The sequence below is a fragment of the Catharus ustulatus genome, chromosome 1 (genome assembly GCF_009819885.2).
Source record: "Catharus ustulatus isolate bCatUst1 chromosome 1, bCatUst1.pri.v2, whole genome shotgun sequence".
Taxonomy (NCBI): Eukaryota; Metazoa; Chordata; class Aves; order Passeriformes; family Turdidae; genus Catharus; species Catharus ustulatus.
In genome coordinates this window covers 160,646,979-160,674,663 of record NC_046221.1, presented here as the reverse complement: position 1 = coordinate 160,674,663, position 27,685 = coordinate 160,646,979, and the positions used below count along the sequence as shown (strand labels likewise).

The following is a 27,685-nucleotide window of genomic DNA, read 5'->3' as shown; positions in this document are numbered from 1 at the left end:
CTGTTGGAGCAGAGAGAGCCCATTCTGCTCTCTCTCCCCAGGATACCTTGGATGTTCATGTCTTCAAACAACAGAGCCAAGCTCCTGCAGGCTCCAAGGGCCACCTTTGCTCCCAGCACTAGGAACTGCAGGAAATACTTTCTTCCATCCTCAAAAACTCCTCAGATATGTGCCAGGCTAAGTCTACACTCTCACAGCTGCTCTGTGCTTCTCTACACAGCATGGGATTGGAAAGCTCATCAGCTCATCTAAGTACCTAAAACACTTGGAAGTTTGAAGCCTTATGAGCCTGACACTGCCTGGGGCCTCTGTCCTGGAGGAAGAGGGAAGATGGGGAAAGGAGTTTGGAGCCATGAACAGCTGAATATGCACCAGGACATCCTAGAGACAAAGAGCAGCCAAATCCTCCCTGCAGGGCCTGGAGAGCTGCTGTTCAGCTTTGAAGACAACATCCCACAGATTGCAGCCAGCCAACAGAGGACCTGTGGGACCCCATCCTCCTGCAAGGTTTGGGAGCCTACATCCTTCCTAGCTCCCACCTCAGGCTCATATGTCAAAAACTGTGATCCTAAACCTCTCCTTCACCAGCTGCTCTGGAGCTTGAAGTCTCCAGTGTACCTAGGGGAGGCTTGACAATATTTTCCTCTGTGAGGCTGAAGACACCTTCTCAAGCCTAGAGGTACCTGTGTTTTCAGATCTGCTCACCAGATCCACCTCACCACTGAGTCCTGCTGAAATCAGAGGCAGCTCAGCCCAAGAAGCACCTCAGCACAACCAGCCCTGCAGAAGAGCACCAAAAAAATTAAGAACCTGCTTATTCAAATATTTTTTGGAAACTCACTCAAAATAGGAAGAGAACCCTTTTTGTTACTGCAAAATCTCTCCTGTACACAATAGGATTCAAATCCACATGACCTGACCCCTCATTACCAACATAAAATATCCATTAAATACCCAATAAAAAATATTCACTGTTGTAGGAATTTCCTGGTTTCCACTAGGACTCCCTGCACAGACGGGGCACATTATTGTGCAGCTACACAGCCAGGGTCATGGAAGAGTCTCCACTCTAATGAACATTAAGATATTTTAAAAAAAACAGACCCTGAATATATTCCTCCAGAGTTTACAGAGCAAGCACTGCAGGTCTCCAGCAAGGCTTCCTTATCTATGAGGCATAACAGAGAAAAGCCTCCCGATCTCTGCCATCCTTGAGTTTTATCACCATCTACCCATCAAGGACTATGTAATGAGAAGTGTATACTTTTTGTTCGAGTTGAGAGCTCTGAATCATGGCTCTCACATTCCTGCAGCCAGGTGCAATCTGTGTAGTGGCAGTGGATCTCATTTCCTGGACATCTCTGACACTCTAGCCAGGATGTGGCACTTTGCTTTCAATCCAACACTTACATGACCATAAGATCTCCCTGAACAACCCTTCACACTCACTAAAAACTGTGAAAGACTGTAAAAATCCCTGTCAGGTAAATGAAGAGTTAATATTCCTGGGAGGTTATCACTAAAATGGGACTCCTGCCCAGGAATTATGGTTTTATGGGCACAGCTCCACCGTGATGCTTTCTTCAGACCTAGCTGATTTGCCTTCCTCTGTTCAGGAGGTCCATTTGTAGTAAAAATCTATAAATAGTCTCACAGGTTGGGAGCAGAGATGAAAAAGGGCCAGTGCTGGGTCATTTAATGTATAGACAAAGATTTCATCTGTCTTGTAAACCTCAATTGCTCAAGTTTATCATTCACTGCCAAAAATGCTATTACAGCAGCTTGAGATTAGAAAGACAGTTTTATTCCTGTTTCTGACTGACCTTTGGATGGATTTTTCAACTCAGAAAAAGAAAAAGAAAAAACACTTTATATGCTCTGAACTGGAGCTTAGAAAAGTCTAACGCATTTCTAAGTATAGATGTGGTGATTTACAAGGAACTCTTCTTCTGGTTTTTATAAGACTCTGTCTTTCTTCAGCCATGAATAGTGTATTGGTTCTGACAAGGACACCGGGAACCTTTGAGAGTAAAATTATTTATGACTGGGAGTGTGTGATCCAATGGATAAGAAACTGGACTTATTACTTGGCTCTGTCATGGATGTACTGAACAACAAGAGCTTTCCCTTTCTGTGTCTCTTCTTCTCTGCAGTGATGGCACATCAGAGTAAAAAACTATTTTTTCACTACTGTTTTCCAAATAAACCAGTACAGCCCAATCATTCTGGCAGCACCAGATGATGCCTCCTTGTCTATAATCCCTGCTCCCTGCAGAGTTTTTTTGGCACAGCCAAGTCCTCCAAACCAAATACATCAATGTCATCAGGTGCTTGTTATTAGTCTGGTACCTGGATTCACACAGACCAATCTCAGTGCCTGCTCTTAAAAGTTCACAATTAATTATTTGTATCAAAGTAGAGATGGTCTGATATTGGATGACAGACCAGTCATTAAGAGCTGGAAAAGTGATCCATGATCCAAAGAGAGCACAGGTTTTATTGTTTAATTACAGTTGGTTGGCAGCACTTGTGCAAATTCTGTATTTGCCTTATCCGAGGCTCTGAGATCCAAGTGCTCAATGCATCACACTACTCCTAAAAAAAAAAACTATACCAGCATTTAGGGCATGAAAGCTTGAGTCTGGAATTCCTGCAAGTTATGTGATCATGCAAAGGCATCTGGCTTTGCTCATGGCCAAAAGAAACCCTACACATAGGTGTGACTGATCTGCTGTGAATGATTTGGCATTAGTGATTGCACTCGCAGGTTCCACTTCCTGATGGTGTTCTCCAAATCCCTCTCAACTATCAGCCCTTTCCACACCCCTCCAAAAATGTTTACACACATCTTGGCTGCACAGTGGGTGCACAGGGCTGAGGGAGGGAAATTCTTTATGTAGAATGTAATGAGGTACTGGACCAGACTGCCCAGAGAAGCTGCAGATCCCTGGAAGTGATCAATACCAGGTTGGATGAGACTCTGAGCCACCTGCTCTTGTGGAAGGTAGGGGGTTAAAACTAGATAATCTTTAAGGTTCCTTCCAACCCAAGCCACTCTAATTTCTGTGTGAGGGTCAGGTCTCCAGTGTACCCATCTTCAGGTGATGAGCTACACCCAGGATTACCTGGTCTCCATAAGCATCTCCTCTTTCAGCATGAGCCCCTGAAACCTCCCACCACTCCCTGATCACATCACAAAACTTCACCTCCAGCTCATCCTCACTCCTTTCCCTGCCCGACCCCTCCCCTCTCCCCTGAAGACATCCTTTTTACCAAAACGAGCCGTGGAGGCTCGAGAAGACACTGACGTCAACGCAAAAGTAAACGGAGGAGCTCTGGATCCTGTATCACCCATCCCGCCGAGCGCTGAGCGCCGGGAGCGAGCCCGCGGCCACTCGGGCGAGGAATCCGGAGCGGGTCAGGGCTCAGCAGCGGAGCTTTCTCCTCCCGGCGGGGTGAGTGCTGCCTGCGGCGTGTTTGGGGCTGGGAGAGAAGGGGGAGAGGGAGGGAGATTCACCCGCTGCAGCTTGGGGAGGCAGCGTGCTCTGATCCCGGCTGAGCTGGGAGTTTGGAGTGCATCGGGATGGGGATGCGGAGTCCTCGCGAGCTGGGTCCGGAGCACCTGGGGTTGGATGCGGGTTGGCTCCACGTGGGTGGGAACAGCACTGGAGAGGAAGGAGAGTGTTCTACACCAGGTGCTGGAGGGATAAAGGAGAGCTGGGGAGTTCAGAGCTAGTGCAAAGGAAAAAAAAGCATCTCATCGAGGGAAGTGTTGGGTTTTCTATAAACTGAACTGATCTATTTGGATGGTAAAGAGCTTTGTGAGGGATTCTGCATGACCTCTTGAGTATTTCTGGTAAACTTCCATATACAGATTACTTGTGTCAAGTCCAGCTATACACACACATCTGTGCATCCTACAAGTGTCCTTGTATACAGATGCAGAGCTAGACACAGGACTTTTAGACTCAAACCATGAAAAAGTGATCTGAGAAGGCTCAAAATTAACTTTATAATTTAAGGTTAGGAAGCAGAAAACTTTCCCCAGGGAAAAGCTATGGAAATGTCCTTACTCTGCTGTGTCAGGGGGGAAGTGGCTGGGCCAGAGCTGGGGCTGAAAGGGATGAATGGCCTCACTTGGTCCATCAGCAAGTCTCTGCCAACTGGGACATGTCTGGCCACAGTACAGCATAGAGAGAGCATCTCCAGTGTTTACACAACCCACACTCAGTGGCAGTGTGATGAATTGGCAACGTGGCTCTTCGGACTCGTTTCAGCTGTGTTTTGGTGACAGGAGGCGCCTTTTCCTCTAGCATTTCTCACATGCCAGGGCCAATTTCTCTTCTTCAGCAAAAAAAGCCAGCCCTTTTCCTGAAATGACAGCTCCTCCTGCAAAGCTAAAACTCCCCCATTCAGAAATAAAACAGTGGCATACAAGTTTAATCCCTATTACTTGCGCGTGACAGTCCCAATTGAAAACCACCAGGGCGAATACCTCTGTCACCCATGATTAGATGCAATGCTGCATCTCAGCTCACCCTGTAAATCTCTCCCTGAGCAGGGGAAAGCTGGGCAGCCATGGAAAAAGGAGGCAGAAATGCCCACCACTTCCCATTGTAGCATCTGCCAGCACAAGCAAGGGCAGAAGCCTCCCTTTGGCAGAAATCTCTTTACTAAGAAATTTTCCATCTCCTTTGTGCACCGATATTTCTGCCAACCCACAGTTAGAAGAAAAATCCCCATCTTCCCCCATCCTTTTTTACAAGGACACATGGCAACTTAGCAATGCAACTGAGCATTGCTCAAATTATTAATCTATTTCAGAGCATTTTCCCTCACCCTGCTCAAGCCTCCTTCCCCATGTCCCTAGTGCAGAGATAAAACACAGACTCAGAGCCAGTTCTTCCCAGTTCTTCTTTGCAGAGCCTAAAGGTGCCAAAAGCACCCTGAAAGTACTTCTTCCCCCATTTTGAAGCAGAAGGCAAAGGCCAAGGAAGGAATTGCACATGAAACATCTCTGACAGCACGTCCTCTCCAAGGCAGAGCAAGCAGAACGGAGGAGTTTGCTGAACACAGCAATAAATCCCACCAGGAGCACGTACAACACCATCACAGCTCTGCTCCCCCTAAGTGCACCATGCCCTTGTGATGATGTGGTTCTCACAGGGATGCAGGCTGTCCTGGCTCTACATCCCCTTTCAGAGGGGGAAGAGCAAATCCTGCACTCCAACTTGTCATAAGGGCTGCAGGGTTTTGGCAGCCCACATTTCAAGGGGCTGGAGACAAGTAAAGGGGGATGTTTAGCAGACAGGTGCTCATTACATTCAGAGAAACTTCACCCGTTAAGGAAATGTGAGTCTTGGTGCCTAAAATCAGCAACATCCAACTCCTTGAGCCCTTTGTAAAATGGGACACAAAAATTTCTCATGGGAGTAACATTCAAACATTTTTTGGATTTCAAGTCCAGGTTGGATGGAGCTTTGAACAATCTGGTCTAATGGAAGATGTCCCTGCCATGGCAGGGGGCTTGGAATAGATCATCTCTAAGGTTTCTTGCAACCCAAGCCATGCTGTGGGGTTCAGTGATTCTGCAGTTTTATAGCAGGTTACTATAAATGTCCAGTTACCATGTTTAGGAGGAGGTGAGACTACTTATTACTCATTCATGTTAGTGAACATCCCATGGCATCTATGGTAAAATCTACAGCCCCTTCTGAGGAATGTCTGCTACTTCTTAGCCAGCTCATCTGTAAGTGCTGTAAGGACCCTTCCTGCTCTCTCTTTTGCCTCTCATCCATTTTTCATCCTTGCATTTTAATTTGTTGCTTTTAGCTGTACATTTTTTGCAGATCACAAATAACTGAGCAAATCGTACTGATGGCTTAGCAGGGAAACACTTCCCATCCAGTAAATCCCACAGAGGCACAGTAAAGTCCAGCCAAGCATGACAAAGTCCAGACACAGAAGTAGTTGTACTGAGGTGAAGGATGAATCAGGGGAATAGAAAAGTGAAGCCCAGAGCCAGAGCAAAGGATCAGTAAAGTTGTGGGGGTCAGATGGGATTAGGCTGAGCTGGCTGTGACCAAAGAAATGATGTCACCCATCAGGATGACACTAAGCAGGGATGCTGCTGTTCAGCCTCATGTTCACTGGGATCGATACACCATTAGTGTATAGACACAGAAGAACTGAATTCTTTATTACCTCTTACACATAATCCATAAAAGATGTACATCTCATCTGTCACAGCTGAAAAGCACCACTACAGCCATTACCACACAGCAGAAAGGATGACTTCTTCCACATTGATGCAAAAAAACATTTAGTGTCAAACGTCCCTTCCTCTTCATGGCTCCAGCCACCTTCCCTAGAAATACCTGCCAAAAAGATGAGGCTCTGGGAAATGTCTCTAAGGCTAAAAATATAGGAAATTGTTTCCAGAGTGGTGGTCCAGCAGACAGCTTCCCATCCCTGAATGCACTGAACTTGTCACCCTGTCTATGGCACACCTGGAGAGATGGATTTGGGCCACTTTGGGGAGCTGTCCCATAGTGAGGTTATCACAAGTAGTCTTTAGCCTCATAGATGGAGGTTTGCCAAAATTTTGTTTCACTCAGAGCTATCAACAGCTGCAAAGACCTAAACCAGAAGGTTGTCTGCTGCAGGTAGGCATTAGCAAGGTGAAATGGCGCTGAGCTCTGAGCACACTGACCAGCACAGGCATTTGTAACCCACAAGGGTCCTCTCAGAGTGGTGAATCAGAAGGATGCAGCAAAATGGGTACCTGGGCACAGCAGGGTGGGGCACTGAGACAGCCTCAACAGGAAAACCAGCTTCTTGAAGGACATGAAGGAAGTTTCTAGCGCTCAAGTGCAGAGGACAGGAGATTGCTGAAGGTCATACACCTCCACCACACAAAGCTACTAGTGTGCAACCAGCTTCTCCTCTTGCTGGTCACCCTCTTGCTGGTCTCACCATGCTCCAGCAGCTGATGCAGAGCAGAGCAAACCGAACAGGCAGAGCACACCTTTTCCTGTACCCATCACTGTCTAACTGGTCATTACCCACCTCAGCAGAGAGGCTCATGCATTCTTAGGCTTATCAGAATCACAGAAACACAGAATAGTCTTGGTTGGAAGGGACCTTAAACTTCCAACCCTGCTGCCATAGCAGGGACACCTCTCACCACCCCAGGCTGCTCCAAGCCCCATCCAACCTGGCCTTGAACACTTCCATGGATGAGGCACCCACAACTTCTCTGGGTCACCTGGCCCAGACTCCCCTCACTTTCACAGTGAAGAATTTATTCCTCAAATCTAATCCAAATCTGTGCCAGTTTAAAACCATTCCCCTTTGTCCTATCAGTATCTCATTGTTCAAAAAGTATAAAATTACAGAGCAGCTCAGGTTGGAAGGGACCTTAAGTGAGACATTCAGCCAGGTGCAATTTCACCCAAAGTCTTTTTCTGGCAGGATGGAGAGAGAAAACTGAGTTGTCATGCTGGGCTTCACCTGCTTGGCACTCACAGAGCTGCAGTTCCCCGGCAGCCAGGCTGGCTCCTTTTGCCTGGCTTGAATATGCCAAGCAATACATCTCTGAGAAAAATACAGGCTGCCAAGCTGTGTTATGCTGTCTCCAGCTACCAATTATGTGGATAAATTGATTGTAGTTAGAGTGATAAAGTAGCACAACACTTTCAGGAACCAGGCATTTTTCACACACCAACTTTGAGGCTTCCCACTGCTTTGATCAAACACAGAAAATTGTCTGCAGGCTGCGGTGGTGTTAGAGGCACAGACTTGTGGAGGCTGAGGCAAACCAGCAAGAGGTTTAAAATACACCAGTTACTCCACATTTGTGCACTATTGTGCAAGGTAGGTTGATCAGATGCTTTTTGCAGGGGCCACCATAAAGCTCTCTCTGACCAGCAGCCGCCTCGGAGGATCCCCAGGACTGAAATAGCAAGGGGCAGACGTCAGGAATCAGTCACTGGCAGGAGAGGGAAAGGAAGAGGAGTCGTGCTGCCTCTGTCCCCTGCCTAGATTAGATCTGTCTCATACCAGGCTGTTCATCTCCCACTCACAACAGTATCCAGTTCACCCAGAGAATCAGAGCTGCTGAGATGCTGGCATTAACAATTCCCGACTGTATTATTCTTTGTGAGCAGCTTACCTAAGGAAGTGTAAGATTATTTTAAACACTCTGATTTATTAATACACCCAGGATGGCTCAAGCTGCTGGTTCTTGCCCAAGGGAGTTCAGCAGTGGAGCTCAGCATCTTGACTCACAGTATTGGGACTGATATATGACTAGCTATGATCAGATGGCGTATCTAAAAATACAGAGCCTGCAGTTTATTTTTCTTGGAAAATGGAAAGACACCCAAAGAAGCAGAGCCCAGTTTAGCAATCACAGCAGGCTGGATTTTTGCTTTAAAGAAGCAAGCAGAATTTGCCCAAAAGAAGGTGCCATCTTAGCTTATGTGACAGCTATGGGATTAACCTGTGGCTCCAGCACTGTGGGGGGAACCTCTGGCTGCTGCTGTGGCTCCAACTCTGAATTACACAGGACAGGGATGGTGATTGCACATCCCTGCCCAAGCAATAGGATTCCTCTCACCCAAAGGAAACCTCTACACTGAGACCACCACAAACTGGGCTGGTCATCTGGTCCAGCCTGGTGTTAATGGTGAGACCAACCCACCCTGCACCATTCCCAGGGAAGCTGCCCCAGACATCTCCACTGCTGTTATCAGGTTTGCCTTCTGTTGTCTCCTCTGTAGATTAAACAAACCCAGTTCTGCTGGTCTGCCCTGATGGGTCACATTTGCTTGCTCTCAGGTCATTCCAAATGGTTTGGTTTGGATGTTTTCCAAGACAGAAACACATCCCCCTTTCATTAGTCAATTTAACACTATCTATTACATGTAATAGTGCTTTTGTAGAAAATAATCCCTCCAGGTGACATGAAAGGTACATCAAACAGAACATTGTATCACTCCCAACATAACAAAGACTGAAACTATCAGTACAAAGATGAAATTATGGAAAGGAATGACTCAGCAGTGATAGGTTGAGCTTTTGCTCCTGATAAAAAATTTGCTTTGAGACCTTAAATACAAACTGGAGTAGGGTCTTGGTCTTCATCATGCCATCCACTGCCCACACCTCAGTGAGTTCAAGACCTCACCATCAGGGACAATCTGGTGCTGTCTGTAATCACATCTCAGACAGAGAAAATATCCCCTTGGATTTCTGAACCATCACATTTCCACCTGACTCAGGTCTCAGCAGATTTCCTCTGCTCCAGGTGGGAGACAAAAGGGTCCATAACCCCATAACAAAACACAGCACCACCACAAACAGTACCGGCTGGATTCTGCTGCCCAGCACCTTGTTCCATTTGTTTTTAGGAGAAAATGGATTATTTTGGCATCACAGTTTCCAGTAAATCACACATGTGATTCCCTCCTTCCCTTCCTGGAGATTTCCCAGAGCACTTCTGCACATTGTGCTTTAAGGGATGGTTCCAACCATTAGGAAACTGAGGCACCTCCCCAGAAAATGGGGTTTTTTGTCTCCAGTGAGGCCCCTCACACAGAACTTGCTGCAAGGACAGGATCTATAATTCTAAACAGCTGAGAATACAAAGGAACACACACCCTTCTAAATAAAAGGGGGGGGAAAAAAAGCAAAAAAAAAAAAAATCAAATGTACCAGCTTCTTCTAGAGGCAGCAATTTTAGAAATCACTTGTAAGCACGCAGCAGAGTGGTTGTTGGGGTTTTTTTCTTCCCAAATGGGGCCCTTTCTTTTCTTCCCATTCCTATAGGCCTTTTCATCACTGTGGCATTTCCTATGATAATCCCCCAGATTTATGCTGCCCTGTTCCAGATCAGAGCATTGCTGAGCTCTGTGCACGTCTAACAAAAGACAGCCCTGCCCTGAGCCCTTCCAAATCTCTCCAAACCAGGCAAACAAAGGGAATGGGAGAGGAGGATTAACATGTTTGCAGAGAGCAGGGAGAGGATGTCCTTCTCCAAAGTATTTTTTTACATTTGTGGGTCCAAGTACCAGATTTTCTGAGTTGCAGGTGTCCTTCCTCCTGGGCTAGGTTACTCATAAAGCAAAAAAACCCAAAAGTTGAACAGATGGCCCTGGGAGCCTCCTGTTGGCCCTTTCCAAGTTTGGGGTCACTGATAAATCAGAGCAGGTGGAGATACCAGACTGGGTCTCTGAGCTCCTCACTACTTCCTTGCCATGGGTTTTCAAATGTTCCTCTGGCCTCTGCATCCTTGCAGGACACAGCACATCTTGAGTTCAAGGTTTTCTGGCTCAGCCCTGCCACATTGTGCTTCCCACTGCCACCAACACAGGAGCAGAGTGCTGAGAGCTCTCTGGGGGCTCTTCAACCATCCAAGGACCAACAATCCTGCCAATTCCTGCTCTGCAGCCTTCAGAGCAGAGTGGGCAAGAGCCACTCCACCCAGCATTGACCTCCCAGGGCATGGTGCCCAAGTAATGCCAAAGCCCAAAGCTTGTGTAGCTTTCCCCTTCAAGCACCAGTGTCCCTGTGCACCCAGTGACAAACAAAACCAACAGGAAATACTTTTCTGGGAATGGGGATAGTTCTGCAGTGAGGTTATGACACTGGACATTGAGTTCTTGGCAATTAGCTTCTGAATCTTTGAAAAAAAATAGCAAAAAAAAAAAGTACAAAAGGTGACTGGCCAGACCTGGGTTGGGGGGCCAGAAAGGCCACAGTGAGACCCTGCAAAGGATCCCAATGAGGTTTGGATCAGTAGGGGCAGCTGAGACATGACACGCTTTGTTGGGTGGCCAAAGAGTCCTGGTGGCTCACTTTGCTGGTGTGGTGCCCTGAACTGGGAAGACTGGGATGGAGAGGGGGATCCTGGCTCACCCTCACAGGGTGCATTTGTAACAGGTAAGGCACTTCATACCCCCTGTCATACAAGAACTGGAGATAGGCAGGCCCAATGTGCTCCAAACCAGTCACTCAGGAAAGACCTCAGAGGTGCCCAGAGGAGCAGATCTTTGTGCACTGCAGATATTTTCATTTTTCTTCCAGCTCAACAGGTCCATTGGCAAAAATGCCACAGCCTGGGGAGAAAAATGGAGGGGCAGTCAGTGGTCAGCAAAGCAAATTCCTAAATAAACAGTGGGCAGGCAGGAAACTGGCTCCTACACACTGTCTTCCCTGTGCCTAACTTCCCCAACAGGAGCCACAGCCATCATTTTATGGCATCACTTGTCTTTCCCTGTCCCTCATCAAGCAGATGAACCACAGCTGGATCCCATCAGCAGAGGCCTCATATGGTGAGAGTCTGCTCTCCCTCCTTGCACAAACACACAGATGGGGAGCCTGTTTAGAGGCAGGGATATAAAATTATGGTGGCCTCCAGCCCTAGAAGTCCTCTGAAGACAGCAAGTGACAGCTCAGAGAGTGCTGGGAAGTGCCTGTGATCCTGAGCAGTTGGCAGAGGACACAGACTGTGCCCTGCAGAGCTGCTGACGTCAGGTAGGTACAGCTGCCTCTGGACCCTGCTGAGATGCCATCAAGAGAGCCAGCTGAACCATCTTTTGTGGCTCTCCACAGCCTCTGTTGCCCATGCTGACTGTTAGCTAAAAAGCCCTGGGGCTATAGAATGTCACTGGGGGAGCAATCCAAGCTCTCCTTCTCCAGGGATAAGTAGTTCACGTTTCTTTGTCTATTTGGTATTTCTATCCCAGCATTGCAGGAAAGGCACAAAGGTTGTCTCTTTAAACAGATTCTGTCTAAGAATTAATAGAGAGAACTTTGATCTTTTCCTCCAATCCTTCCAGCTACACCTTAGACATAACCAGCATGAATGTCTCAGGGTTCAGATCCCAAAGCAGTCCCAGGACCTCCCAGATGTCCCAGCATGACACCTGGATCACCAAAAGAACAGCAAAGAATGACCTCTTGTAGCCCAGCAGGTAAAGCCACATGTTGTTCTCTTTGGGTCCAAATGAGTAGGAGCCACAAGCTAAAAGCCAAGCTGGAGACAGATCCCAGCCTCAATCTTCAAGGTTCTTTCAACTGGGCTTGCCTTAGATTCTGCCAAAAGCACCAGAAAAACCCTGGATCTGCTTTCAGGATCTGCCCACTTGCCCTGCTATCACTTCCACAAAGTACCAGCTCAGGACCCACCAAAGAGGAGTGCATTCCCACACTGCTCTCCAGGGGAACACACATGTCACTTCTTTATGATAAGGAAGTGTGGTGGGGTTGAAGAACACCTGACCTAGGTGGAAAGTCCCTACATATTTGGGGAAAGCCCTGTTGCCCACATATTTCCCCCTAAATCAAAGGTGAATCCTGGAGGGTGGTCCAGTGCAGAAATTTCTCCACCCCTGGCCCACCTGTGAGAACCTATGTGGTTCTCTGAGTCAGTTCTGATTCACAGCATCCCATAATAGCCTTGGAGACCGTGGATAACCAAGATTTTAGGGCTCATGGGCAGTGCATATCATAGAGACATACATGAATGTTTTCCAGCACTTTTTAAGGCCTGAGGATCTTCTGAGATAGATTTACCAGAAGGAAGAGTAGTTGCAGAGGGTAAAATGGTAAAAACTTTCCTCAATGCCATTAACTTTATCTGCCATGGGTTACTCACCTGGTGAGCTCACATTGTTGCCTCTCCATGAAGCCTGCTGCTTCAAAAGAGGTTTTCCAGACAGGACAGTGAAGATCCCACCCTTCAGTGTCTTCCCTGCAGTGAGGATCCCACTCTTTGGTGACCTCCACACAGTCATGACTGTGAGTAAAGGCTCCTCAGTTTTCTGAACTCTGTTATGTCTGTGTCCAGCACCTTACTGGATAAGAATTCTCCTCCACTGTTGAAGAAAATAATTCACTTGTGAGGATCTGTTCAGTATAACAGAGCCTAAATTCAGCTTCCAAAAAAAGCACAGGCATGTTCGGACACTGAATTTGGGTCCTTGCAGAGCTGGTCAACAGAGACACCTTGAAAGCTGATCTGACCATGTGCCTTGAGGCCATCTCAGCTCTGTTAAAGTTCATTATGCAGTGCCTAATCTCAATCTCTTCTCCCACAGCAGGGGATCAAAGGATGCTCAATTCCCCTTTTTGAATAGGTCTGGAAGAGTACACCCTTTTCCTGACAAAAACAGGACACATACCCCAGAGGGATGTGTGGTATCACCTTTCTCTCCACCTTCCTCAAGAGCCATCTGGCCTCCTGCTTTTCTGCCCTGTACCACAGAAGCTTTTTAACCAGAGCCCTGTTCTACATGGCAAGGTTAAGGGATTGCTAGGAGTTACCATGGGCTAGTAGCATCCTTCACTGACACAAGTATTAGTCCTTCTACATGCTGATTTTGACTGAGCCAATACCTTCTTCTACCTACAATCTCACCCCAATATTTAATACTTTTCTATTATCAATGAACAAGCTTGAAAATTTTCCACTTACTAAAGATTTGCTCTTTTTTTTTCCCTGCCTTACTTGCTCCCTCTGGGAGGATGATAAATGACTGAAAATCAAGAGATGATAGAAGCTCTTCATTAATCAGCTATGGTTGCAACTCCTCCTGAAGTTTGAGTGTGGGAACCGGGTCTGGGACAAAGCGTGGCCCGGAGCCCGGATGTGCCTTCTCCACCTTAACAGCAGCATCTGCTTCCCAATATGGCATGTTCTGCACTATCTCAGGCACAACTTGAAACTTTGCAGCTGTTGCCACTCAGAGCCTAGCTCTAAATCCAGCCAGGAGGGAGAGGCTGGGATAGTGGGGGAGTGCAGGGCACTGATTATTCCATGCACAGGGATGGGAATGCAGCTCTCCTGTATCACATGGAAGCATCAAACCAAACCAGTCTTCACACAGGAAGGACCAGACAGTCCAGAGAAGGTGGACAGAGTGCAGGTACCAACAGCTCATCCTGGAGAAAAGTCTTCTCTTTCTTACAGTCTCACATTTGTAACTCCAGAGAGCCATTCCCTAAATATAAAAATTTTGTTGATAGGCTGGGGGAAACTTAAGCATTTGCCACCAAAGGCATTGAGAATGATAGAATCATAGAAATCTAGAATAGTCTGGGTTGGAAGAGACATTAAAGACCATCTAGTTTCAACCCCCTGCCATGGCAGAGACACTTTCCACTATCCCTGGTTGCTCCAAGCCCCATCCAAGCTGGCCTTGCACACTTCCAGGAATGAGGCAGCCACAGCTTCTCTGGGAAACCTGTCCTGGTACTTTGATAGGGTCCAAGTTCATCCACCCTGCTCAACATTAGACCTTCTCTTTGTTCTTCTCTTCATTCCCTATTGAACTTCCAGGATGGAGGGAACTGAAGGCAAGATGATCACCCAGACAGGGTTCATTAAGACTTTCCAATCACACTTGCTTCCCAAGCACAACAAAGTGAGAAACAAATGGAAGTTCAGGCACGTGCCCGAGATAGAGGTCAGTTGTGGAAGGCTGGATGCCGGGATCAGGGGGCTCATAAAGCCAAGAAGGATGTTCCTGAAACTGGGGAAACAATCTGCTCCTCAATGTGAGGAAACTCAAAATAGAAAATCAATAAAATAACCAGACAAAAAGGATCAGCTCACTCTTCCTGGGAAAGATCCAAGGGGGAAAAAGTAATTCCAGAAAATGAGGTCAACCTTCTCTAATAACCATAGCTACTGTTTGTGCTCCAGTCAGACATGCATGTGTGGAGTTTACCTCTCCTCTATTTATGGATTTGCCCTCTTGACCTGGAATTCAATGCCTCTCAGTTGATGCTGTCATGTTGTGACAGGCCATATCCTGCATGTTTATTGCATTGGCACCAGTGTGGTCTTTATCTAAAATGCGATGCAGGCCAGGGCTGATACTAAAATCCAGCATCCATCCTCTCTGTATTTCTAAACAAATAAATTTGATGTAAGCTTTCACTGTTTTACTGCCTTTTCCCCCAGAAGAAATCTCTAAAGCTACTGAAAAGCTCCTGGGGAGAACATCTGTGCAAATCCCAAAATAGACTGGGGTTTGGTACCCAGTTTAGAGCAAGAAGTGGGACTTGAGATGAAACTTAGGGGATTTTGAGTCCTTAGTGCATCCATTAGCAGAGATGTCTTGAAAGCTGCTCTGGCTGTGTGATTTGAACCCATCTCAACAATGGGATAATTCATTATGCTTTGTCCAATGTCAGTCTCTTCTCATGCAGCCAAGGGTGTAGAGATACTTAAATCCCCACTCAGAAACACCCAACACCCACAACGACTCCACTACCAGTAGGGAAGAGCTGTATGGGGATGGAGGAACATGTTGGAGGGCTCCTTGGTGGAGCCTCAGACTCTCTATTGCCACTCACTCTCAGCCATTTCAGCCCTGGATAGATCTCATTATCTCCTCTCCCAAATGACTGCAGGCAGCACTATCAAAGTGTGCAGGGTCACCCTGTGGTTCCCTGTGCCAGGGGTTTTCTCAGGGTCTGGAAGCTGGCTTGGTTCAAAGCACATCACAGGCTTTGTAGCTTTTGGTTCTGCACCTTCCTGCAGCTGCCAGGGATGCTTCTCCCTAATCCCAGTTCACATCAGCAAGATGGAAAGAGGGGAATTTTCCTCATGTCACACATGGGTGGTGGCATTGCAGTGGCCTTGAACTGGCGAGTTCCCAGCAAGGAGGTTTTGTTCCCACAGAGACACAGGAAAATTGACCTGGGGGCAGCAACATCAGTTTTAGTTTACTAGAGATGTTCAGGCATTAGCACCGTGAGTACGGCTGGAGCCCTCTTCAGCATTTACAGCACTTCATAAATTTCAGAGAGATTTAGGGCAAGGAGCCAGATGTTTGGGGAGAAATTCTGAACACTACAGACAAGTGGAAATATTTTTTTTTTTGGTAGTGTATATTTTTTCCCATTAGTTGCAAGGCTATATTTAGAAGCAGGGGGCGGGTGTGGGGGGGGAAGAGGGAGAGAACGCAAGAGGGAGATTAGGCATTTCTTCATATTCTGTAGTCACTCCAGTTATTCTGCTTGTAGGAACAGATGTCTCTTTCCTGGGCTGATAGCAGCCAGGTCCACAAGGCAATTTTCTTACCAGCAGCTCCTCTGACATAGAAGGGAGATCGGGCCAGAGGTAAGTCAGTCCATCCTGCAGGGATACACTGTGGGGACCATTGCAGGGAATGCTTTGGGGTATTGGTCGGAGACAGTGGGGGGCCAGGAAGGATTTGCTGGATATTGGACTCCAAGTCCTGGCCATTGCAGCAGGAAGGGGTGGGAGTGGAAAGGGTCCTGCACTGAACACGTGGATGAGCAGCTCATGGATGAGCAGCTCGGGAAGTCTGTGGCTCTGCCCATGCAGCAGGTGTGGAAATCCCTCGGGAAGTGGCTGACCTGAAAAGCCAGGCTGTGCCAGCAGCTAGCAGGGGCTTCAAGGAGCTTCTCCCTTGTGACTTTCTTTGCTCTTGGGATTTGGGGCAGTGTAAGGATATTTGGTTGTTCTTCAGGGAGATGGAGGGTGATGAGAAGTGTGAAAAGTTGCAGGCTTTTCCTCTTGAAAAGCACTGTGGCAGCTCTTGGGAAGACGGGGGTGATATTGTTTGTACATGAGCACTTCCAGGCATAATTAATTTTTGGTGAAATGCATACAGGAAGGTTTTGGAAGCCAGGAAAAGAGATGGTGCACTGCCTGGAATGGGGTCAGCAGCGAGTGGGGGTGTTTTACCTGTTTGGCTATGCAGCAGGGTGCAAGTTCCGCTCTAGGAAGGGTGCTGTCTTCCCTCTGAACCCACTTGTTGGGTAGGTAGAGGAGAAAGCAGATCCTCTCCAAGGTCCTTAGCAGACCCTTTCAGAAATGCTCCCTGCTTTCACAGCAGCACACTCACCAACAGCACTGAGTTTTTCCAGGTTAACCAGGTGAATCCAAAATTTGCAAGCCCTGAAGGCACTGTGGGGTCTGCACAGCACTGTTGTATGTGCCTAGCTAAGGAAACCTCAGGCAGGAGACAGAAACCAATCTCCCAAAGGGTTAAGACATGGTTTTCCATCCTGGGATGCCTCAAAAGGTGTCTGCTCCCTAACTGGGTCTCCCACCTCGCTGCATTCCCCGGGCCAAGACCACACATGGCTCTGTGCCTCAGTTTCTCCCTGCCGCCAAGAAAGCAGCACAGCTTGGAGTGAGTGCTGGGAGGCAGAGCTGGTACACCTGACCCCTCTGCATCGCCTCTTCATCCCTACCTGCACTGGTGCCCTGTGCTCCCTGAGGTGTGAGCATTGTTTCACCAGTCCTGCATTCCCTTATCTGTGCAGGAACCCAGGTATTTCCCCAACAGTAGAACTGCTGTTGTTCTTCTTTTACTGCCCTTCTCAGCTTGCCAAAGGACAGAGCAAGCAGGAAGCTGAAGGCAGAAAGAGGAGAAAGTGCTCAAAGAGTGCTAAATTTGCAATTAAAAATTTCCTTCTTAAAAGCAAGCAGCAGTACAAAGGCCAGATACTGTTTTTGCACTTGCCTGTGAAGTTCCTGCATGTGCCTATATGGTAATTTTCCCTGCACGGTTCTGCCTGCACACAGCCACAAAAGCTGTTCTTCCCAACTGACGTTTCTAGCACTTTGTCTCAGGCACCCTGGAAACGCTCGATGGATTACTGTAATCCCTATAAAATCAAATGCATTTCTCTTTCACTGTTACAACCTCCCAAGAAGACAGGCTCAAATCCATCTTTACTGGCTGGACCCATAGGAGTCCAACTCTATATGTTTTGTTTAAGATGTAACTTTTGTTAAAAATATTTAAATCATCTTGGAAAAAATTTTGCCCAAAAAATGCATGTTTTCCCTTAATTATAATGCTCCACAAGGGACAGAGAGGGACACTCAGGAAGTCACGCTCTGATTTCTCTGGAAGTAACAGAGCTGGAGACACACAGCACCTACTGCAGAGATGTCACTCCGTGCTCTCTTGTGACAGATGGCACTTGGTACAAGCCCTGACAGGGTATGAGATATTGGTCTTCTAAATGCTAGCAGCATGATTGATAGAGCATTCACCAAGACAGCATTCCTGTCACTCCAAGGCCAAGATCTGATAACACAGAAAAGAGGGACATGAGATACAGTGGTATTGATAAGGCATCATAGACATCCAAATGTTTTGGGAGTGATTTTTCTACATAGTGTGGTATAAATAAGCACAAAGAGGCAAACCCCCTTTATTATTACCTTTATTATAGGTGACCAGTACCAGCAAGCTTCATCGAGATGTGCTGGGGGTTCCCTAGGTACCCATCACTGCTGGGTGGATATTTCTAGTTCTGGAGAGGGGAAGTATGCACAATCCCACTTCTCTTTTTGCTTGTACATGCACATCTGGGCTCTTTCTTTCAAAGGCTGAGGCATTGCTGCTGCAAATGGCCATAGAGGAGGTATAAATTATTAAGAAAACTGCCAGTGTGTGAATTTTTTCCTCTGTGTATCACTGGGAGCATAATTTCAGTTTTTTCATGCATGCTCAGGACAAGGGCTGAGGAAAAACCACACAAACCTTTCCAAGTTTTAAATAGATTGTCTCTGGGGTGTCCAGGACTGTGATCTGTCACCTGGTTTTAAGCAGCAGGCTCAAGCCTGGATGCAGAGAGCTGGCATTTGGTCCTAGCCAAGTGGCATCAGTCCCATCTGGGTCACTTTGCTCTGTGGAGAAGAGGAATGCACTTTGGAGAGTTGTGTTCTCCATCGTCTGACTGGCAGTGATCCCTCATGGCCTAGGGTGACCTGATAGACTAAATCATTGCTTGGGCACCCACAGACTATTTCTTGCCCCAAAATGAGCTAGGGATGTGGGTCCCTCACCTTCAATGGATGTGATTTTGGAAAGCCCAAGTGTGTACACACAGCATTGAACTCGATGTGGTAGGTGAAGCTCACATCTCAACACAGAGCGATATCCATTGCCCATCCACAGCAGGGTCTTGGAGATGAAGGAGCACACAGAGGCAAACTGGGCATCTCAGGCAGGAGTCAAACAGCTCAAGAGCACATCAACAACACCAGCCCAACAACCAGCATTGCATCAGCCTCTACATATCCTCAGTCTGTGATTGTTTATAGGTCTTGAAGGATTGCCCCTATGCTTGAGACTGGATATACAAGTTTTCCCTCTGGCCAGATGGGAAATCTGATTCTTATGGCCAACATTAGACATTTAAAAGTCAGTGTGGGGGGTTAAATCTCTCTTGGCCTTGAGAGAAATCTGTATGAGGAGCAGGTGTGGTCACTTGATTTGTTCAGCTTGGAGGAGACTGAGGAGAGACCTCATCAAAATTTCAGCTTCTTTGTGAGAGGAGGGGGAGGCACAGATCTCTTCTCTGTGGTGACCAGTGACAGGACCCGAGCGAATGGCCTGAAGGGGTGTCCAGGTAGGTTTAGATTGGGTATTAGGAAAAGTTCTTCACCCAGAGGGTGGTTGGGCACAGGCTCCCCAGGGAAGTGGTCACAGCACCAGTCAGGCTAGTTCTCCATGGTTTGGCATAAATCTGAAATTATTTCTCTTCAGGAAAACCAGAAGAAGCAGGCAATACTCTCTTTTTATCATATAAACCATTCAGCTCTGTTTGCCGTGTTTCAGTGTCAAAGCAATTGTGAATTTGCAGGGAATAAGACCTAAATGAAAGGACATGTGGTGGAGAGTGTTAACAAATGCCTTGCAGGTTCACATTAGAGGAAACAAGGATCACTCTCAATGCCTGTTTGTGTCATTGTCAGCTCCAATTTCCTCCATCCTCCTAATGTTTTTCAATCTGCTGCCTAATTTCAACTAGAATTTGGCAGAAGGGAAAGATCACCTCTATTTTCAGGAAATTAGGCAGCAAAGAAAGAAGAAAGTCAAACAAGTGTCGGAGCCAAGGGAAGAGCTGGAATGTGAGTGCTCATTAAGGCAGCCAAGTGTCCACATGGGAAAAAGTTATAATAAGCATCTCAAGCAGGGCAAAGCATTCCCCCAGCCCTGCGAGCCACTGCAAGACATGAGACTGCAAGAAATCAGGTGTCATTTAATCTGACACTCATAAAACTATGTGTTCTGTGTCTCCAAAGTCCCTTTTATGTCCATAGCATTGGAGGGGAAGGAATAATCCAGCTCTGCTCTAGATTTGGCTATTTCCACTGCAATTCTCCAGAAGGTGGTGTTTCACACTTTTTCTAGCCACTCTCAGACCTGGAGGTTTAAAGGAGACCTCAATGCCCAGGAATCAAGTGAGAGCAGAGATCTGATCTCACAAAAATGGGATCTTACCTGCCCTAATTTCTGCCCCATTTCTGCTTCGGAGTAGAAGCTGTCTCCCCCAGAATTATCTCTCTTTTCGTAGCCCAAGGGCCAGATGGGTACCAGCTTTTTCCTTTCAGCTGCTGGATTCTTTCCCTTTCTCTCCCTTTCTCTCTCTGTTCCCCCCGTCAGCAAACCCACCCTCCCCAGGCTGAGCACGGGACACACAGAACTAGCTCTACCACGTATAGGGCAAGGTCGACATGCACAAAAACACCATATTTGGCCAGTTTGAGCCAGAGTTGAGTGAGAGCTTGCCAGAAGGAGAATCATACAATTTAAATTGAAAGAGAGTGAGTTTAACCCTTCATTTATAAATATGATGATAAATCACACAGGGAACTTTAAACACGGGAAGGCTGCAAAGCTAAACACACACTGCTGCCACCCCAGGCAGCAGAATAACACCAGCAAGCAGGACAGGGTGAGGGGAACAGGGAGGATGATAGAGGAGCCAGGTTGCCATATCAGATATTCCAGTTCAGGACAGGGAGATGAGAAAAGCTGAAGCTGTTTATACTAAATTACGCTCGTGCTTGTTAATGTCCTTTTCGACTTTCCGATCCCAGTGTGTGTTCTCCGGGTCTGCACACAGAGATCCTTTCTGCACACCAATAAATAATCCTTTTGGCATGCAGTTAAGACAAAACTCAGTTGTTTGACCTGCCTTTTCTTTTGTATCCCATTACTTGAATTGCTGAGCTAGATCCAAAAGTCCCCTGGGCTAAGGAAGTGAGCCCCATTAATTTTAGCAAGGTCATGGTGAGGATTAAGGCTGTCACCAAGCACAAGGTTGGGTGAAGTGGAATATGGAATGGTCAAGGATCTCCTCCTGGAGCCAGACACAGCACTGAGCTGCCCATGCTAATTTAACAAGTGTGATGCCAAGCAGTGAGTGAGTGAGGGAAGAGGCTGCAGGACCTGTTTTCAGCACAGTGACCATCTGTTTCCTACTTGGCCCAGGAATGATGGAACTGGTTGCATCACACAACAATGGGAAAGTATTTCAGAGCAAGTCTCCCTCTGCCAGTGCTGAGCAGGGACCTTTATCAGAACAAGGGAAAGCAGGTCAACCTCCATTCTCTGTCCCTCCCTTTATCCCATTTCTACCCAGATGTCTGCTGTACTTTTAAGGAAATGCTACCCACAGTCTCCCAGCCAGACAGACAAAATGCAGCCTGAGAGGTATAATACAACAGCATAGGCCAACTGGCACGGCCAGACAGCACTCAGAAGGATGTGTGTTTACCCATCTTGGGCTTTGCAGACTGCCAGCTCCAAGAAACAGGGATTGCATGGAAATCTGGGGGGCTGAGTTAGGTATGAAGTAGGCTAAGCTCTAAGCTCTTTGAAGATTTTAGGAAGGGGGTTAACCCAAAGTCTGTTTGCTCTGTAAGTAAAGGTGGTTCTTGCATGAGCTCATACCACAGTCACAAGTAATAAATAGTGCAAAACATAGCAAAATAAAGGTTTGCAGGGACTGCAAATCTTATTAATTTAGCCATGCCTCTCACTGACTTCCATATGCCACCATGTCATGGTGATGGGTAGCTGAACTGACTCACTTTAACACTTGCATGAGTACATCTGATGGTACAGAAAAAGACCTGGTTGAGATAATATTTGGACTCAGAGAGGGAAGAATTCAAAATCTTTGGAAATGTTTAGCTTTGCTCAGACACAAGGTCAGGCTGTCTTTCTGCAAAATGGGGTAATGTACCTTTCTCACGGGCTTGGAGTCCCACAATGGAAAAATCCTTAGCATCTGTAAACTGGGGGTTTGGTCCAGCTCCATCTCATTAAAAGCACTCAGAGGATTCTGTTGCTTTGCTAGTCCACTTCATCCTTTCTGCTTGTGAGCCATGAGATGAGAGCAGTCCCACAAAGAAAGGAAGAGGCCATTCACCCAAACATCCATCAGTAACAATTTGATTAGAGGAAGATTTTTCCCACCACAGCCCAAGAGGAGCTTTTCCACAGACTGTCAGGGAGGAAATCTTCAGGATTAATTAAATATGCCGGGACTTCTTTCATGTAGTTGTTTGGATTTTGAGTTCAGATGGGGCAGAGATGAGCTGGGAAAGCTCTAATGCAGCACTTCTCTGTATATTCAATTTGGCAAACACAATGTTACCTGTTGTTTTTTAGCAGTTTACAATATCTAGAGTCTATTTCCTTGCACATGGGGCTCAGTGGAAAAGGTGACTGTGTAATATAGTACATTGTATATGCTGATTATTTTAATTTTGTATTTGTCTGTAACATGCCTTACATCCCTCAAAGGCATTGTGAGGATGAGGAACATTTGAATGTATTTGGAATTGCAGATTTCATTGAGACAAGAAAGGCAAAAAAAGATGAATATCAGGTGTTTGTGATAAGGGAGCTCGGACTGAAGAAAAATCTCCCAGAGGAGTCAAGCTACTAACAACATGCAAAATCAGAACTAACAGCCAGTGCTGTGGAATTACAATGAGGAGACAAATCCACATGCAATTCAATACAGTTTATTATTAATATTAACTATTAATTATAGTATACAGTAAGCTCAGAGATGGGATGGGTGTTTTTGTCTTCTCCCCTTGCTCAGGTATGTGTCTGAACACAGATGTACAACCTCAAACTGCACTCCAGGGGCATCAAAGTCTTTCTTTATTCCTTGGCTTCCACAGCACTCATCTTGATAGCATCTGCAAAGAGAAAGCTGGGAACAGATCCAGGCATCTGCTCATTTCAGTTTGTTTTCATAATTAAAGAGTGAAACAAACAAACAGAGAAGATGGTGAGAATTTTAGGAAATAAGCAGAAAACGGGCCAGGGTTCTGCATCCTCCCCGTGCATCTTTCTCAGGTGCCAGACTTTGCAACTCCACTACCTTCAGCCTATTTCGGGGCCAGCTTTTCCTGGTTTTCTCTGGCAGTGTGCTTGGCTCACTGTAAAGAGACAAGACTCTCCCTCAGGAGTCTGCAGGCTCAGTCAGACGCAGACAGAACACCGTGAACATGTGTGCTACTTTGGCTGCCACCAGAGCTCAGTGCAGGGTAAATTAATCTGGTCATTCCCGAAACAGATGATGTTCCAATGTCTGGCTTCTGCTGGACATGGCCTAGAGGTAAAAGGGGACAGAAACTAGCATGGTTCCTCTTTGCCCAGTAGTTCTTTGGGGCATTACAGGTGGCCTGACCCCAGGCTGCACGATTTCAGTCCTGCAGTGTATTCTGGCACTGGGTTGGATCTCAGGAGGGCTTTATGTTTGAGCATCAGCCATTCCAATGGACAATTCAACTCTTTGGGCTTCAGTGGCTACCTAAATAAAACAAATTGCCATTTGATTAGAAATAGCCTTCTAAGTTCAAGGACATTAAAAACCAGCTTTTTCTTTTGAACCATTTTCACAAACTGAGAGGCAAGAAGAAACTAGAGCAATCCCCAGATTCCAGACCAACAAACCCAAGATCCATCATGATGGCAAAGTCACTTCTCCAAGAATTTTCACACCTGGTCTTCTAAATTCTCAGTTCTAATGTCTGCCTTTTCTCAACAAATATTCTGCTTCACTTTCACCTGGCTTGAATGAACCAAGCAGAGTAATCATGACTAGGCTGCATCATCCCAAGGACTCTTGATCTTGAATGTTGACTATTGACCAAACACTGGTGAGACAAATTAGGACTGTTGTATGCAGGAAATTCAGAGAGACATGGTGGGCAGGCAGAAGAAGATTTTGGCACTCATGAGGCAGACTCAGAGTTGCTGAGGTGTTCTCTGGACCCAGTTAGTCCTGTCCCTGCAAAATATTTTCTTTTGGCCAGCAGGGACTCTCCTCAGGATCCACTTTTCACTTTTGTCCTAAGTAGCTTCCTCCTCTACTTTGTGCACAGCCACTAACAGCTTGAAGCATCTCACAGGTGACAGAGCACCTTTGGTCCATCCTCCTGATGCCCATAAGCAGCAAAAAGGATTAGAGGAGGGGGAAAAAGCTACCAGAGGATGGGGTATGCTGGGGAGCTGGACATCCAGGCTCCCTCAGCAATTCCAGACTTCCACACTGAGACACTCAGCCCAGGCACACTGCAGTTCTGTGAGTGCTGAGAGATGTGTTTGCAGCTCCTTGCCTCCCAGTCCTTCTGCATTTGGCTCATTGGTAGCAGGGATTTCAAACCCTCATAAATCAACTCTTTCGGCATCATTCTCTGCTGATCCCAGCTGATTTTTTTAACCTCAAAGCTCTGCCCAGCCACTTTGAGATATTCCAGACATTTTTCAACCATTTATTTTTATTGAAACCAACCAAGTCTCTGTATATATTTGGTCTTTTTTTAAAATCTTTTTAATATACAAATCAGTTTAAAATAGTGTATAAGTCAGGAATGATTTGCAAATTAAACTGTCAAACCCTGGCAGGACTAATGGCTGACGCCCTTAGCTTGAAATCTTCCGGCTGCTGTTGCTGTGAACGCAGATCTCTTGAAGATGCCACACAACCTGCTTCTGCTTTCTCAGAAAATCCAGCCTTTCTTTAATTTCAGGGAAATCTTTCAGCTCCTGAAAACACTGCTGCATGTAACTCTCTAATGGGATCACCTGCCCAAGGCAAGGGATATGATATTTTAGGAATTAAATGCTGGGGTTATGGTTATGCAAAGGTCTTCTGTCCTTAGAACCATTTTTGTTCAAGGAAGAGGAAGAGAAACTTGAAGTGAGATGTGTGTGTCTTCCCTAAAACATACATCTGGAACCACTGGAAGACACTAATTATAAGCCCAGGTATTTTCTTTGAGATTATTGGTAAGTCCATATTGGTAGATGGGGATCTACTACTCAGGATGTGCAAATATGTTGGCTGAAATATTTTTAAGTGACAAGATTTTGAGCCCTAAGGATGCTGACATATTTATCACTATACCTCTGTTTCTTTTCTTCCAGATTGCTGAAGTCAGTGACCATGCCGACCTCCTCCACCCAACTGCCAGCCCTTGACGCTGTCAACTCCACCAAGCAACCTAACTCCAACAACAACTTGGTCTCCAAGTTCATCCACTCAGATGAACACCTGTACAGAGATTTTTATAGCGTGTGGATTGTCCTGATGGTAGTCAATGCCATCATTTTCCTGGTGGGTGTTGTGCTGAACAGCTTGGCACTGTACGTCTTCTGCTTCCGTACCAAGACAAAAACCACCTCTGTTATTTACACCATCAACTTGATCGTAACTGATCTCCTGGTGGGCTTTTTCTTGCCTGTCCGGATCATCATGTTCTACAGTGCAGGGGATTGCAAGAAATGTCCCTTGGTTCACATCTTTGGCTACTTTGTCAACATGTACTGCAGCATCCTCTTCTTGACGTGCATCTGCGTTGACCGCTACCTGGCAATAGTGCAGGTGGAAGCCTCGCGTAAGTGGAGAAATCCCACCTGTGCCAAGGGGATCTGCATCTTCATTTGGATCTTTGCCACCGTGGTGACTTTCTCCATCCTGACCATGGCGATTAAGTTTGCCGAGTGCTGCCTCTCCAAGATCCTGGTCTTGATGGTCTGCGAGTATTTCTTCCCCCTCATCATAATCATCTTCTTCACCACCAGGATTATGTGTGCCCTGTCCAAGCCCAGCCTCATGCACCAGAGTCGGGAGAGGAGAATGAGGGCTGTGCAGCTCCTTATCACCGTCCTCATCATCTTCATGATCTGCTTCACTCCTTTCCATGTGCTACAGGTCACAATCTCCATCAACCCAGACATGCCCTACAACGTCAGCCTCCTCGTCTACCATGTGACAGTGACTCTGAGTAGCCTCAATAGCTGCATGGACCCCATTGTCTATTGCTTCGTCACCAATAACTTCCAGTCAACCATGAAAAACATCTTCAGGAAAACCGAGCCAGAACAAACAAATGCAGACATCGTGGGTATGAACAAGAACTCCAAGGGCTCCAACGCAATCATCGCCTTCTCAAACACAATAGGAAGCCCTCTGAGCTTGCCATCACCAAGCAGTGTCCAGATATAACCCACATCTGATGGGACACGTTGCAGTAAGCCAGTGCCATGATGATGGAATATTGATAGTATGCACAATACTATAGTTTTTGAACTCTTTGTATTTTAGGCTGAGGTTCAGACTGACAGGGGTGGAATTTATTCCTCAAGAACATTGTGGTCTGTTTGGAAATGGAACCTACAGTGCTGTTAGTACCATACAAAAGAGAGTTTATTAATTACTGTTCCCAGCAGGGATGTTTTCTTTGTATTTTAATACAGACATTTTGCTAGCAACAAACTCTTTATTGTGGTTTTCCTTTCATGTTTGTCATCATAATGCAACACTTCTAGGATGACTTAGAAAGCAGGATGGCTCTGGTTTGTAATGAAAGATTTTTGTGCCTTGGGCATATGCTTAACAATAAAGGACATGAGGGATGTTTCCAGAGCTATCCACTACAAAGATTTTATGTGCCAATGGAATGGGAAAGCAAGTATTCTAACCCACTAGTGACTATTCATTTGTTCCTGAAAAAGTCTGAACCTTCTCAGGGAAGAGATGAAGTCAAGCAGTGAAGTCTCCTCTTGGTTATAAGAAAAAAAACATGTCAATGTGTATATTTTCATACGCATTGTCTGTGCTGGGGAGAGATTAAGGATATGTTCCACCTGTATTTGGATCACTAAATCCCCTGAACTGCAGATGAGTATACAAAAATCTGTGAAAATGAACATGAGTCCCAGAAAACTCTGCTGTTTTGCTCTGTCTCCCTGAAAAACAGCCAAGATGAAAACCAGAACCAGACTATGATGCTATACTACTCTGGTTTGGTTTTTCTTCCTGGCATGTTGTAACACCAGGGCTTGCTGTCCTAATTTCCCCAGCAGTCCATCCACTCAAAAGTCAATACTTCCAAGCACAGAAAAAGAATGCTTCTCAGGCATCTAGGTTGAAATTCACCACAGAACAAATTTACTAGGATGTTTTGAAGAGCCATGTTTAAAGGCTCTTAAAGGTTTAAAGAGGTTAAGGATGCTGCAAAATTCTAGCCCTAATGGTGGGGGAATGTTTTAGATGACATTATATCAGTGAAACAATGCAAATGCGTAAAAAAAAAAAAAAAAAAATCCTAAGAAAACCTTAAAACCTGTGGCATGAACAGCAATAGCTGTTGCTGTTGCTCCACATTTCCTCACTCACATTTATGGCTACTCCATATGGAAGGCTACTATGAATTCTTCAAGTCTAGTGATCAGCTTTTCCTAGCACTCACTGGTGTTTCCTATCAGAGGAGCAGGCGTTGGTCCAAGCTGGAGCATCCTGGAGTATTCTGCTTCCCTGAGACCTCAGTGTGGTACAGGGTACAGCCATCTCCATTCCACAGGAA

At 46.2% G+C, this 27,685-nt stretch overlaps 1 protein-coding gene across 2 annotated transcripts; it reads left to right on the top strand.

Annotated features, from left to right (window-relative positions):
• The first annotated feature begins 3,366 nt into the window (after nucleotides 1-3,366).
• Nucleotides 3,367-26,578, top strand: GPR20 (G protein-coupled receptor 20). Of its 2 annotated transcripts, XM_033058683.2 has the most exons (3): nucleotides 3,367-3,455; nucleotides 16,039-16,135; nucleotides 25,245-26,578. In XM_033058683.2, the coding sequence occupies exon 3, from the start codon at nucleotides 25,264-25,266 to the stop codon at nucleotides 26,323-26,325; it is 1,062 nt and encodes a 353-aa protein (XP_032914574.1). In that variant the 5' UTR covers nucleotides 3,367-3,455; nucleotides 16,039-16,135; nucleotides 25,245-25,263; the 3' UTR covers nucleotides 26,326-26,578. The 2 variants fall into 2 exon arrangements, with proteins under 2 accessions (XP_032914574.1, XP_032914584.1); XM_033058693.1 differs by lacking the exon at nucleotides 16,039-16,135.
• Nucleotides 26,579-27,685: the final 1,107 nt, after the last annotated feature.

Bases quoted from the DNA above. Each gene is read 5' to 3' on its own strand.
- GPR20 (XM_033058693.1), top strand. From the start codon at position 25,264: ATGCCGACCTCCTCCACCCAACTGCCAGCCCTTGACGCTGTCAACTCC.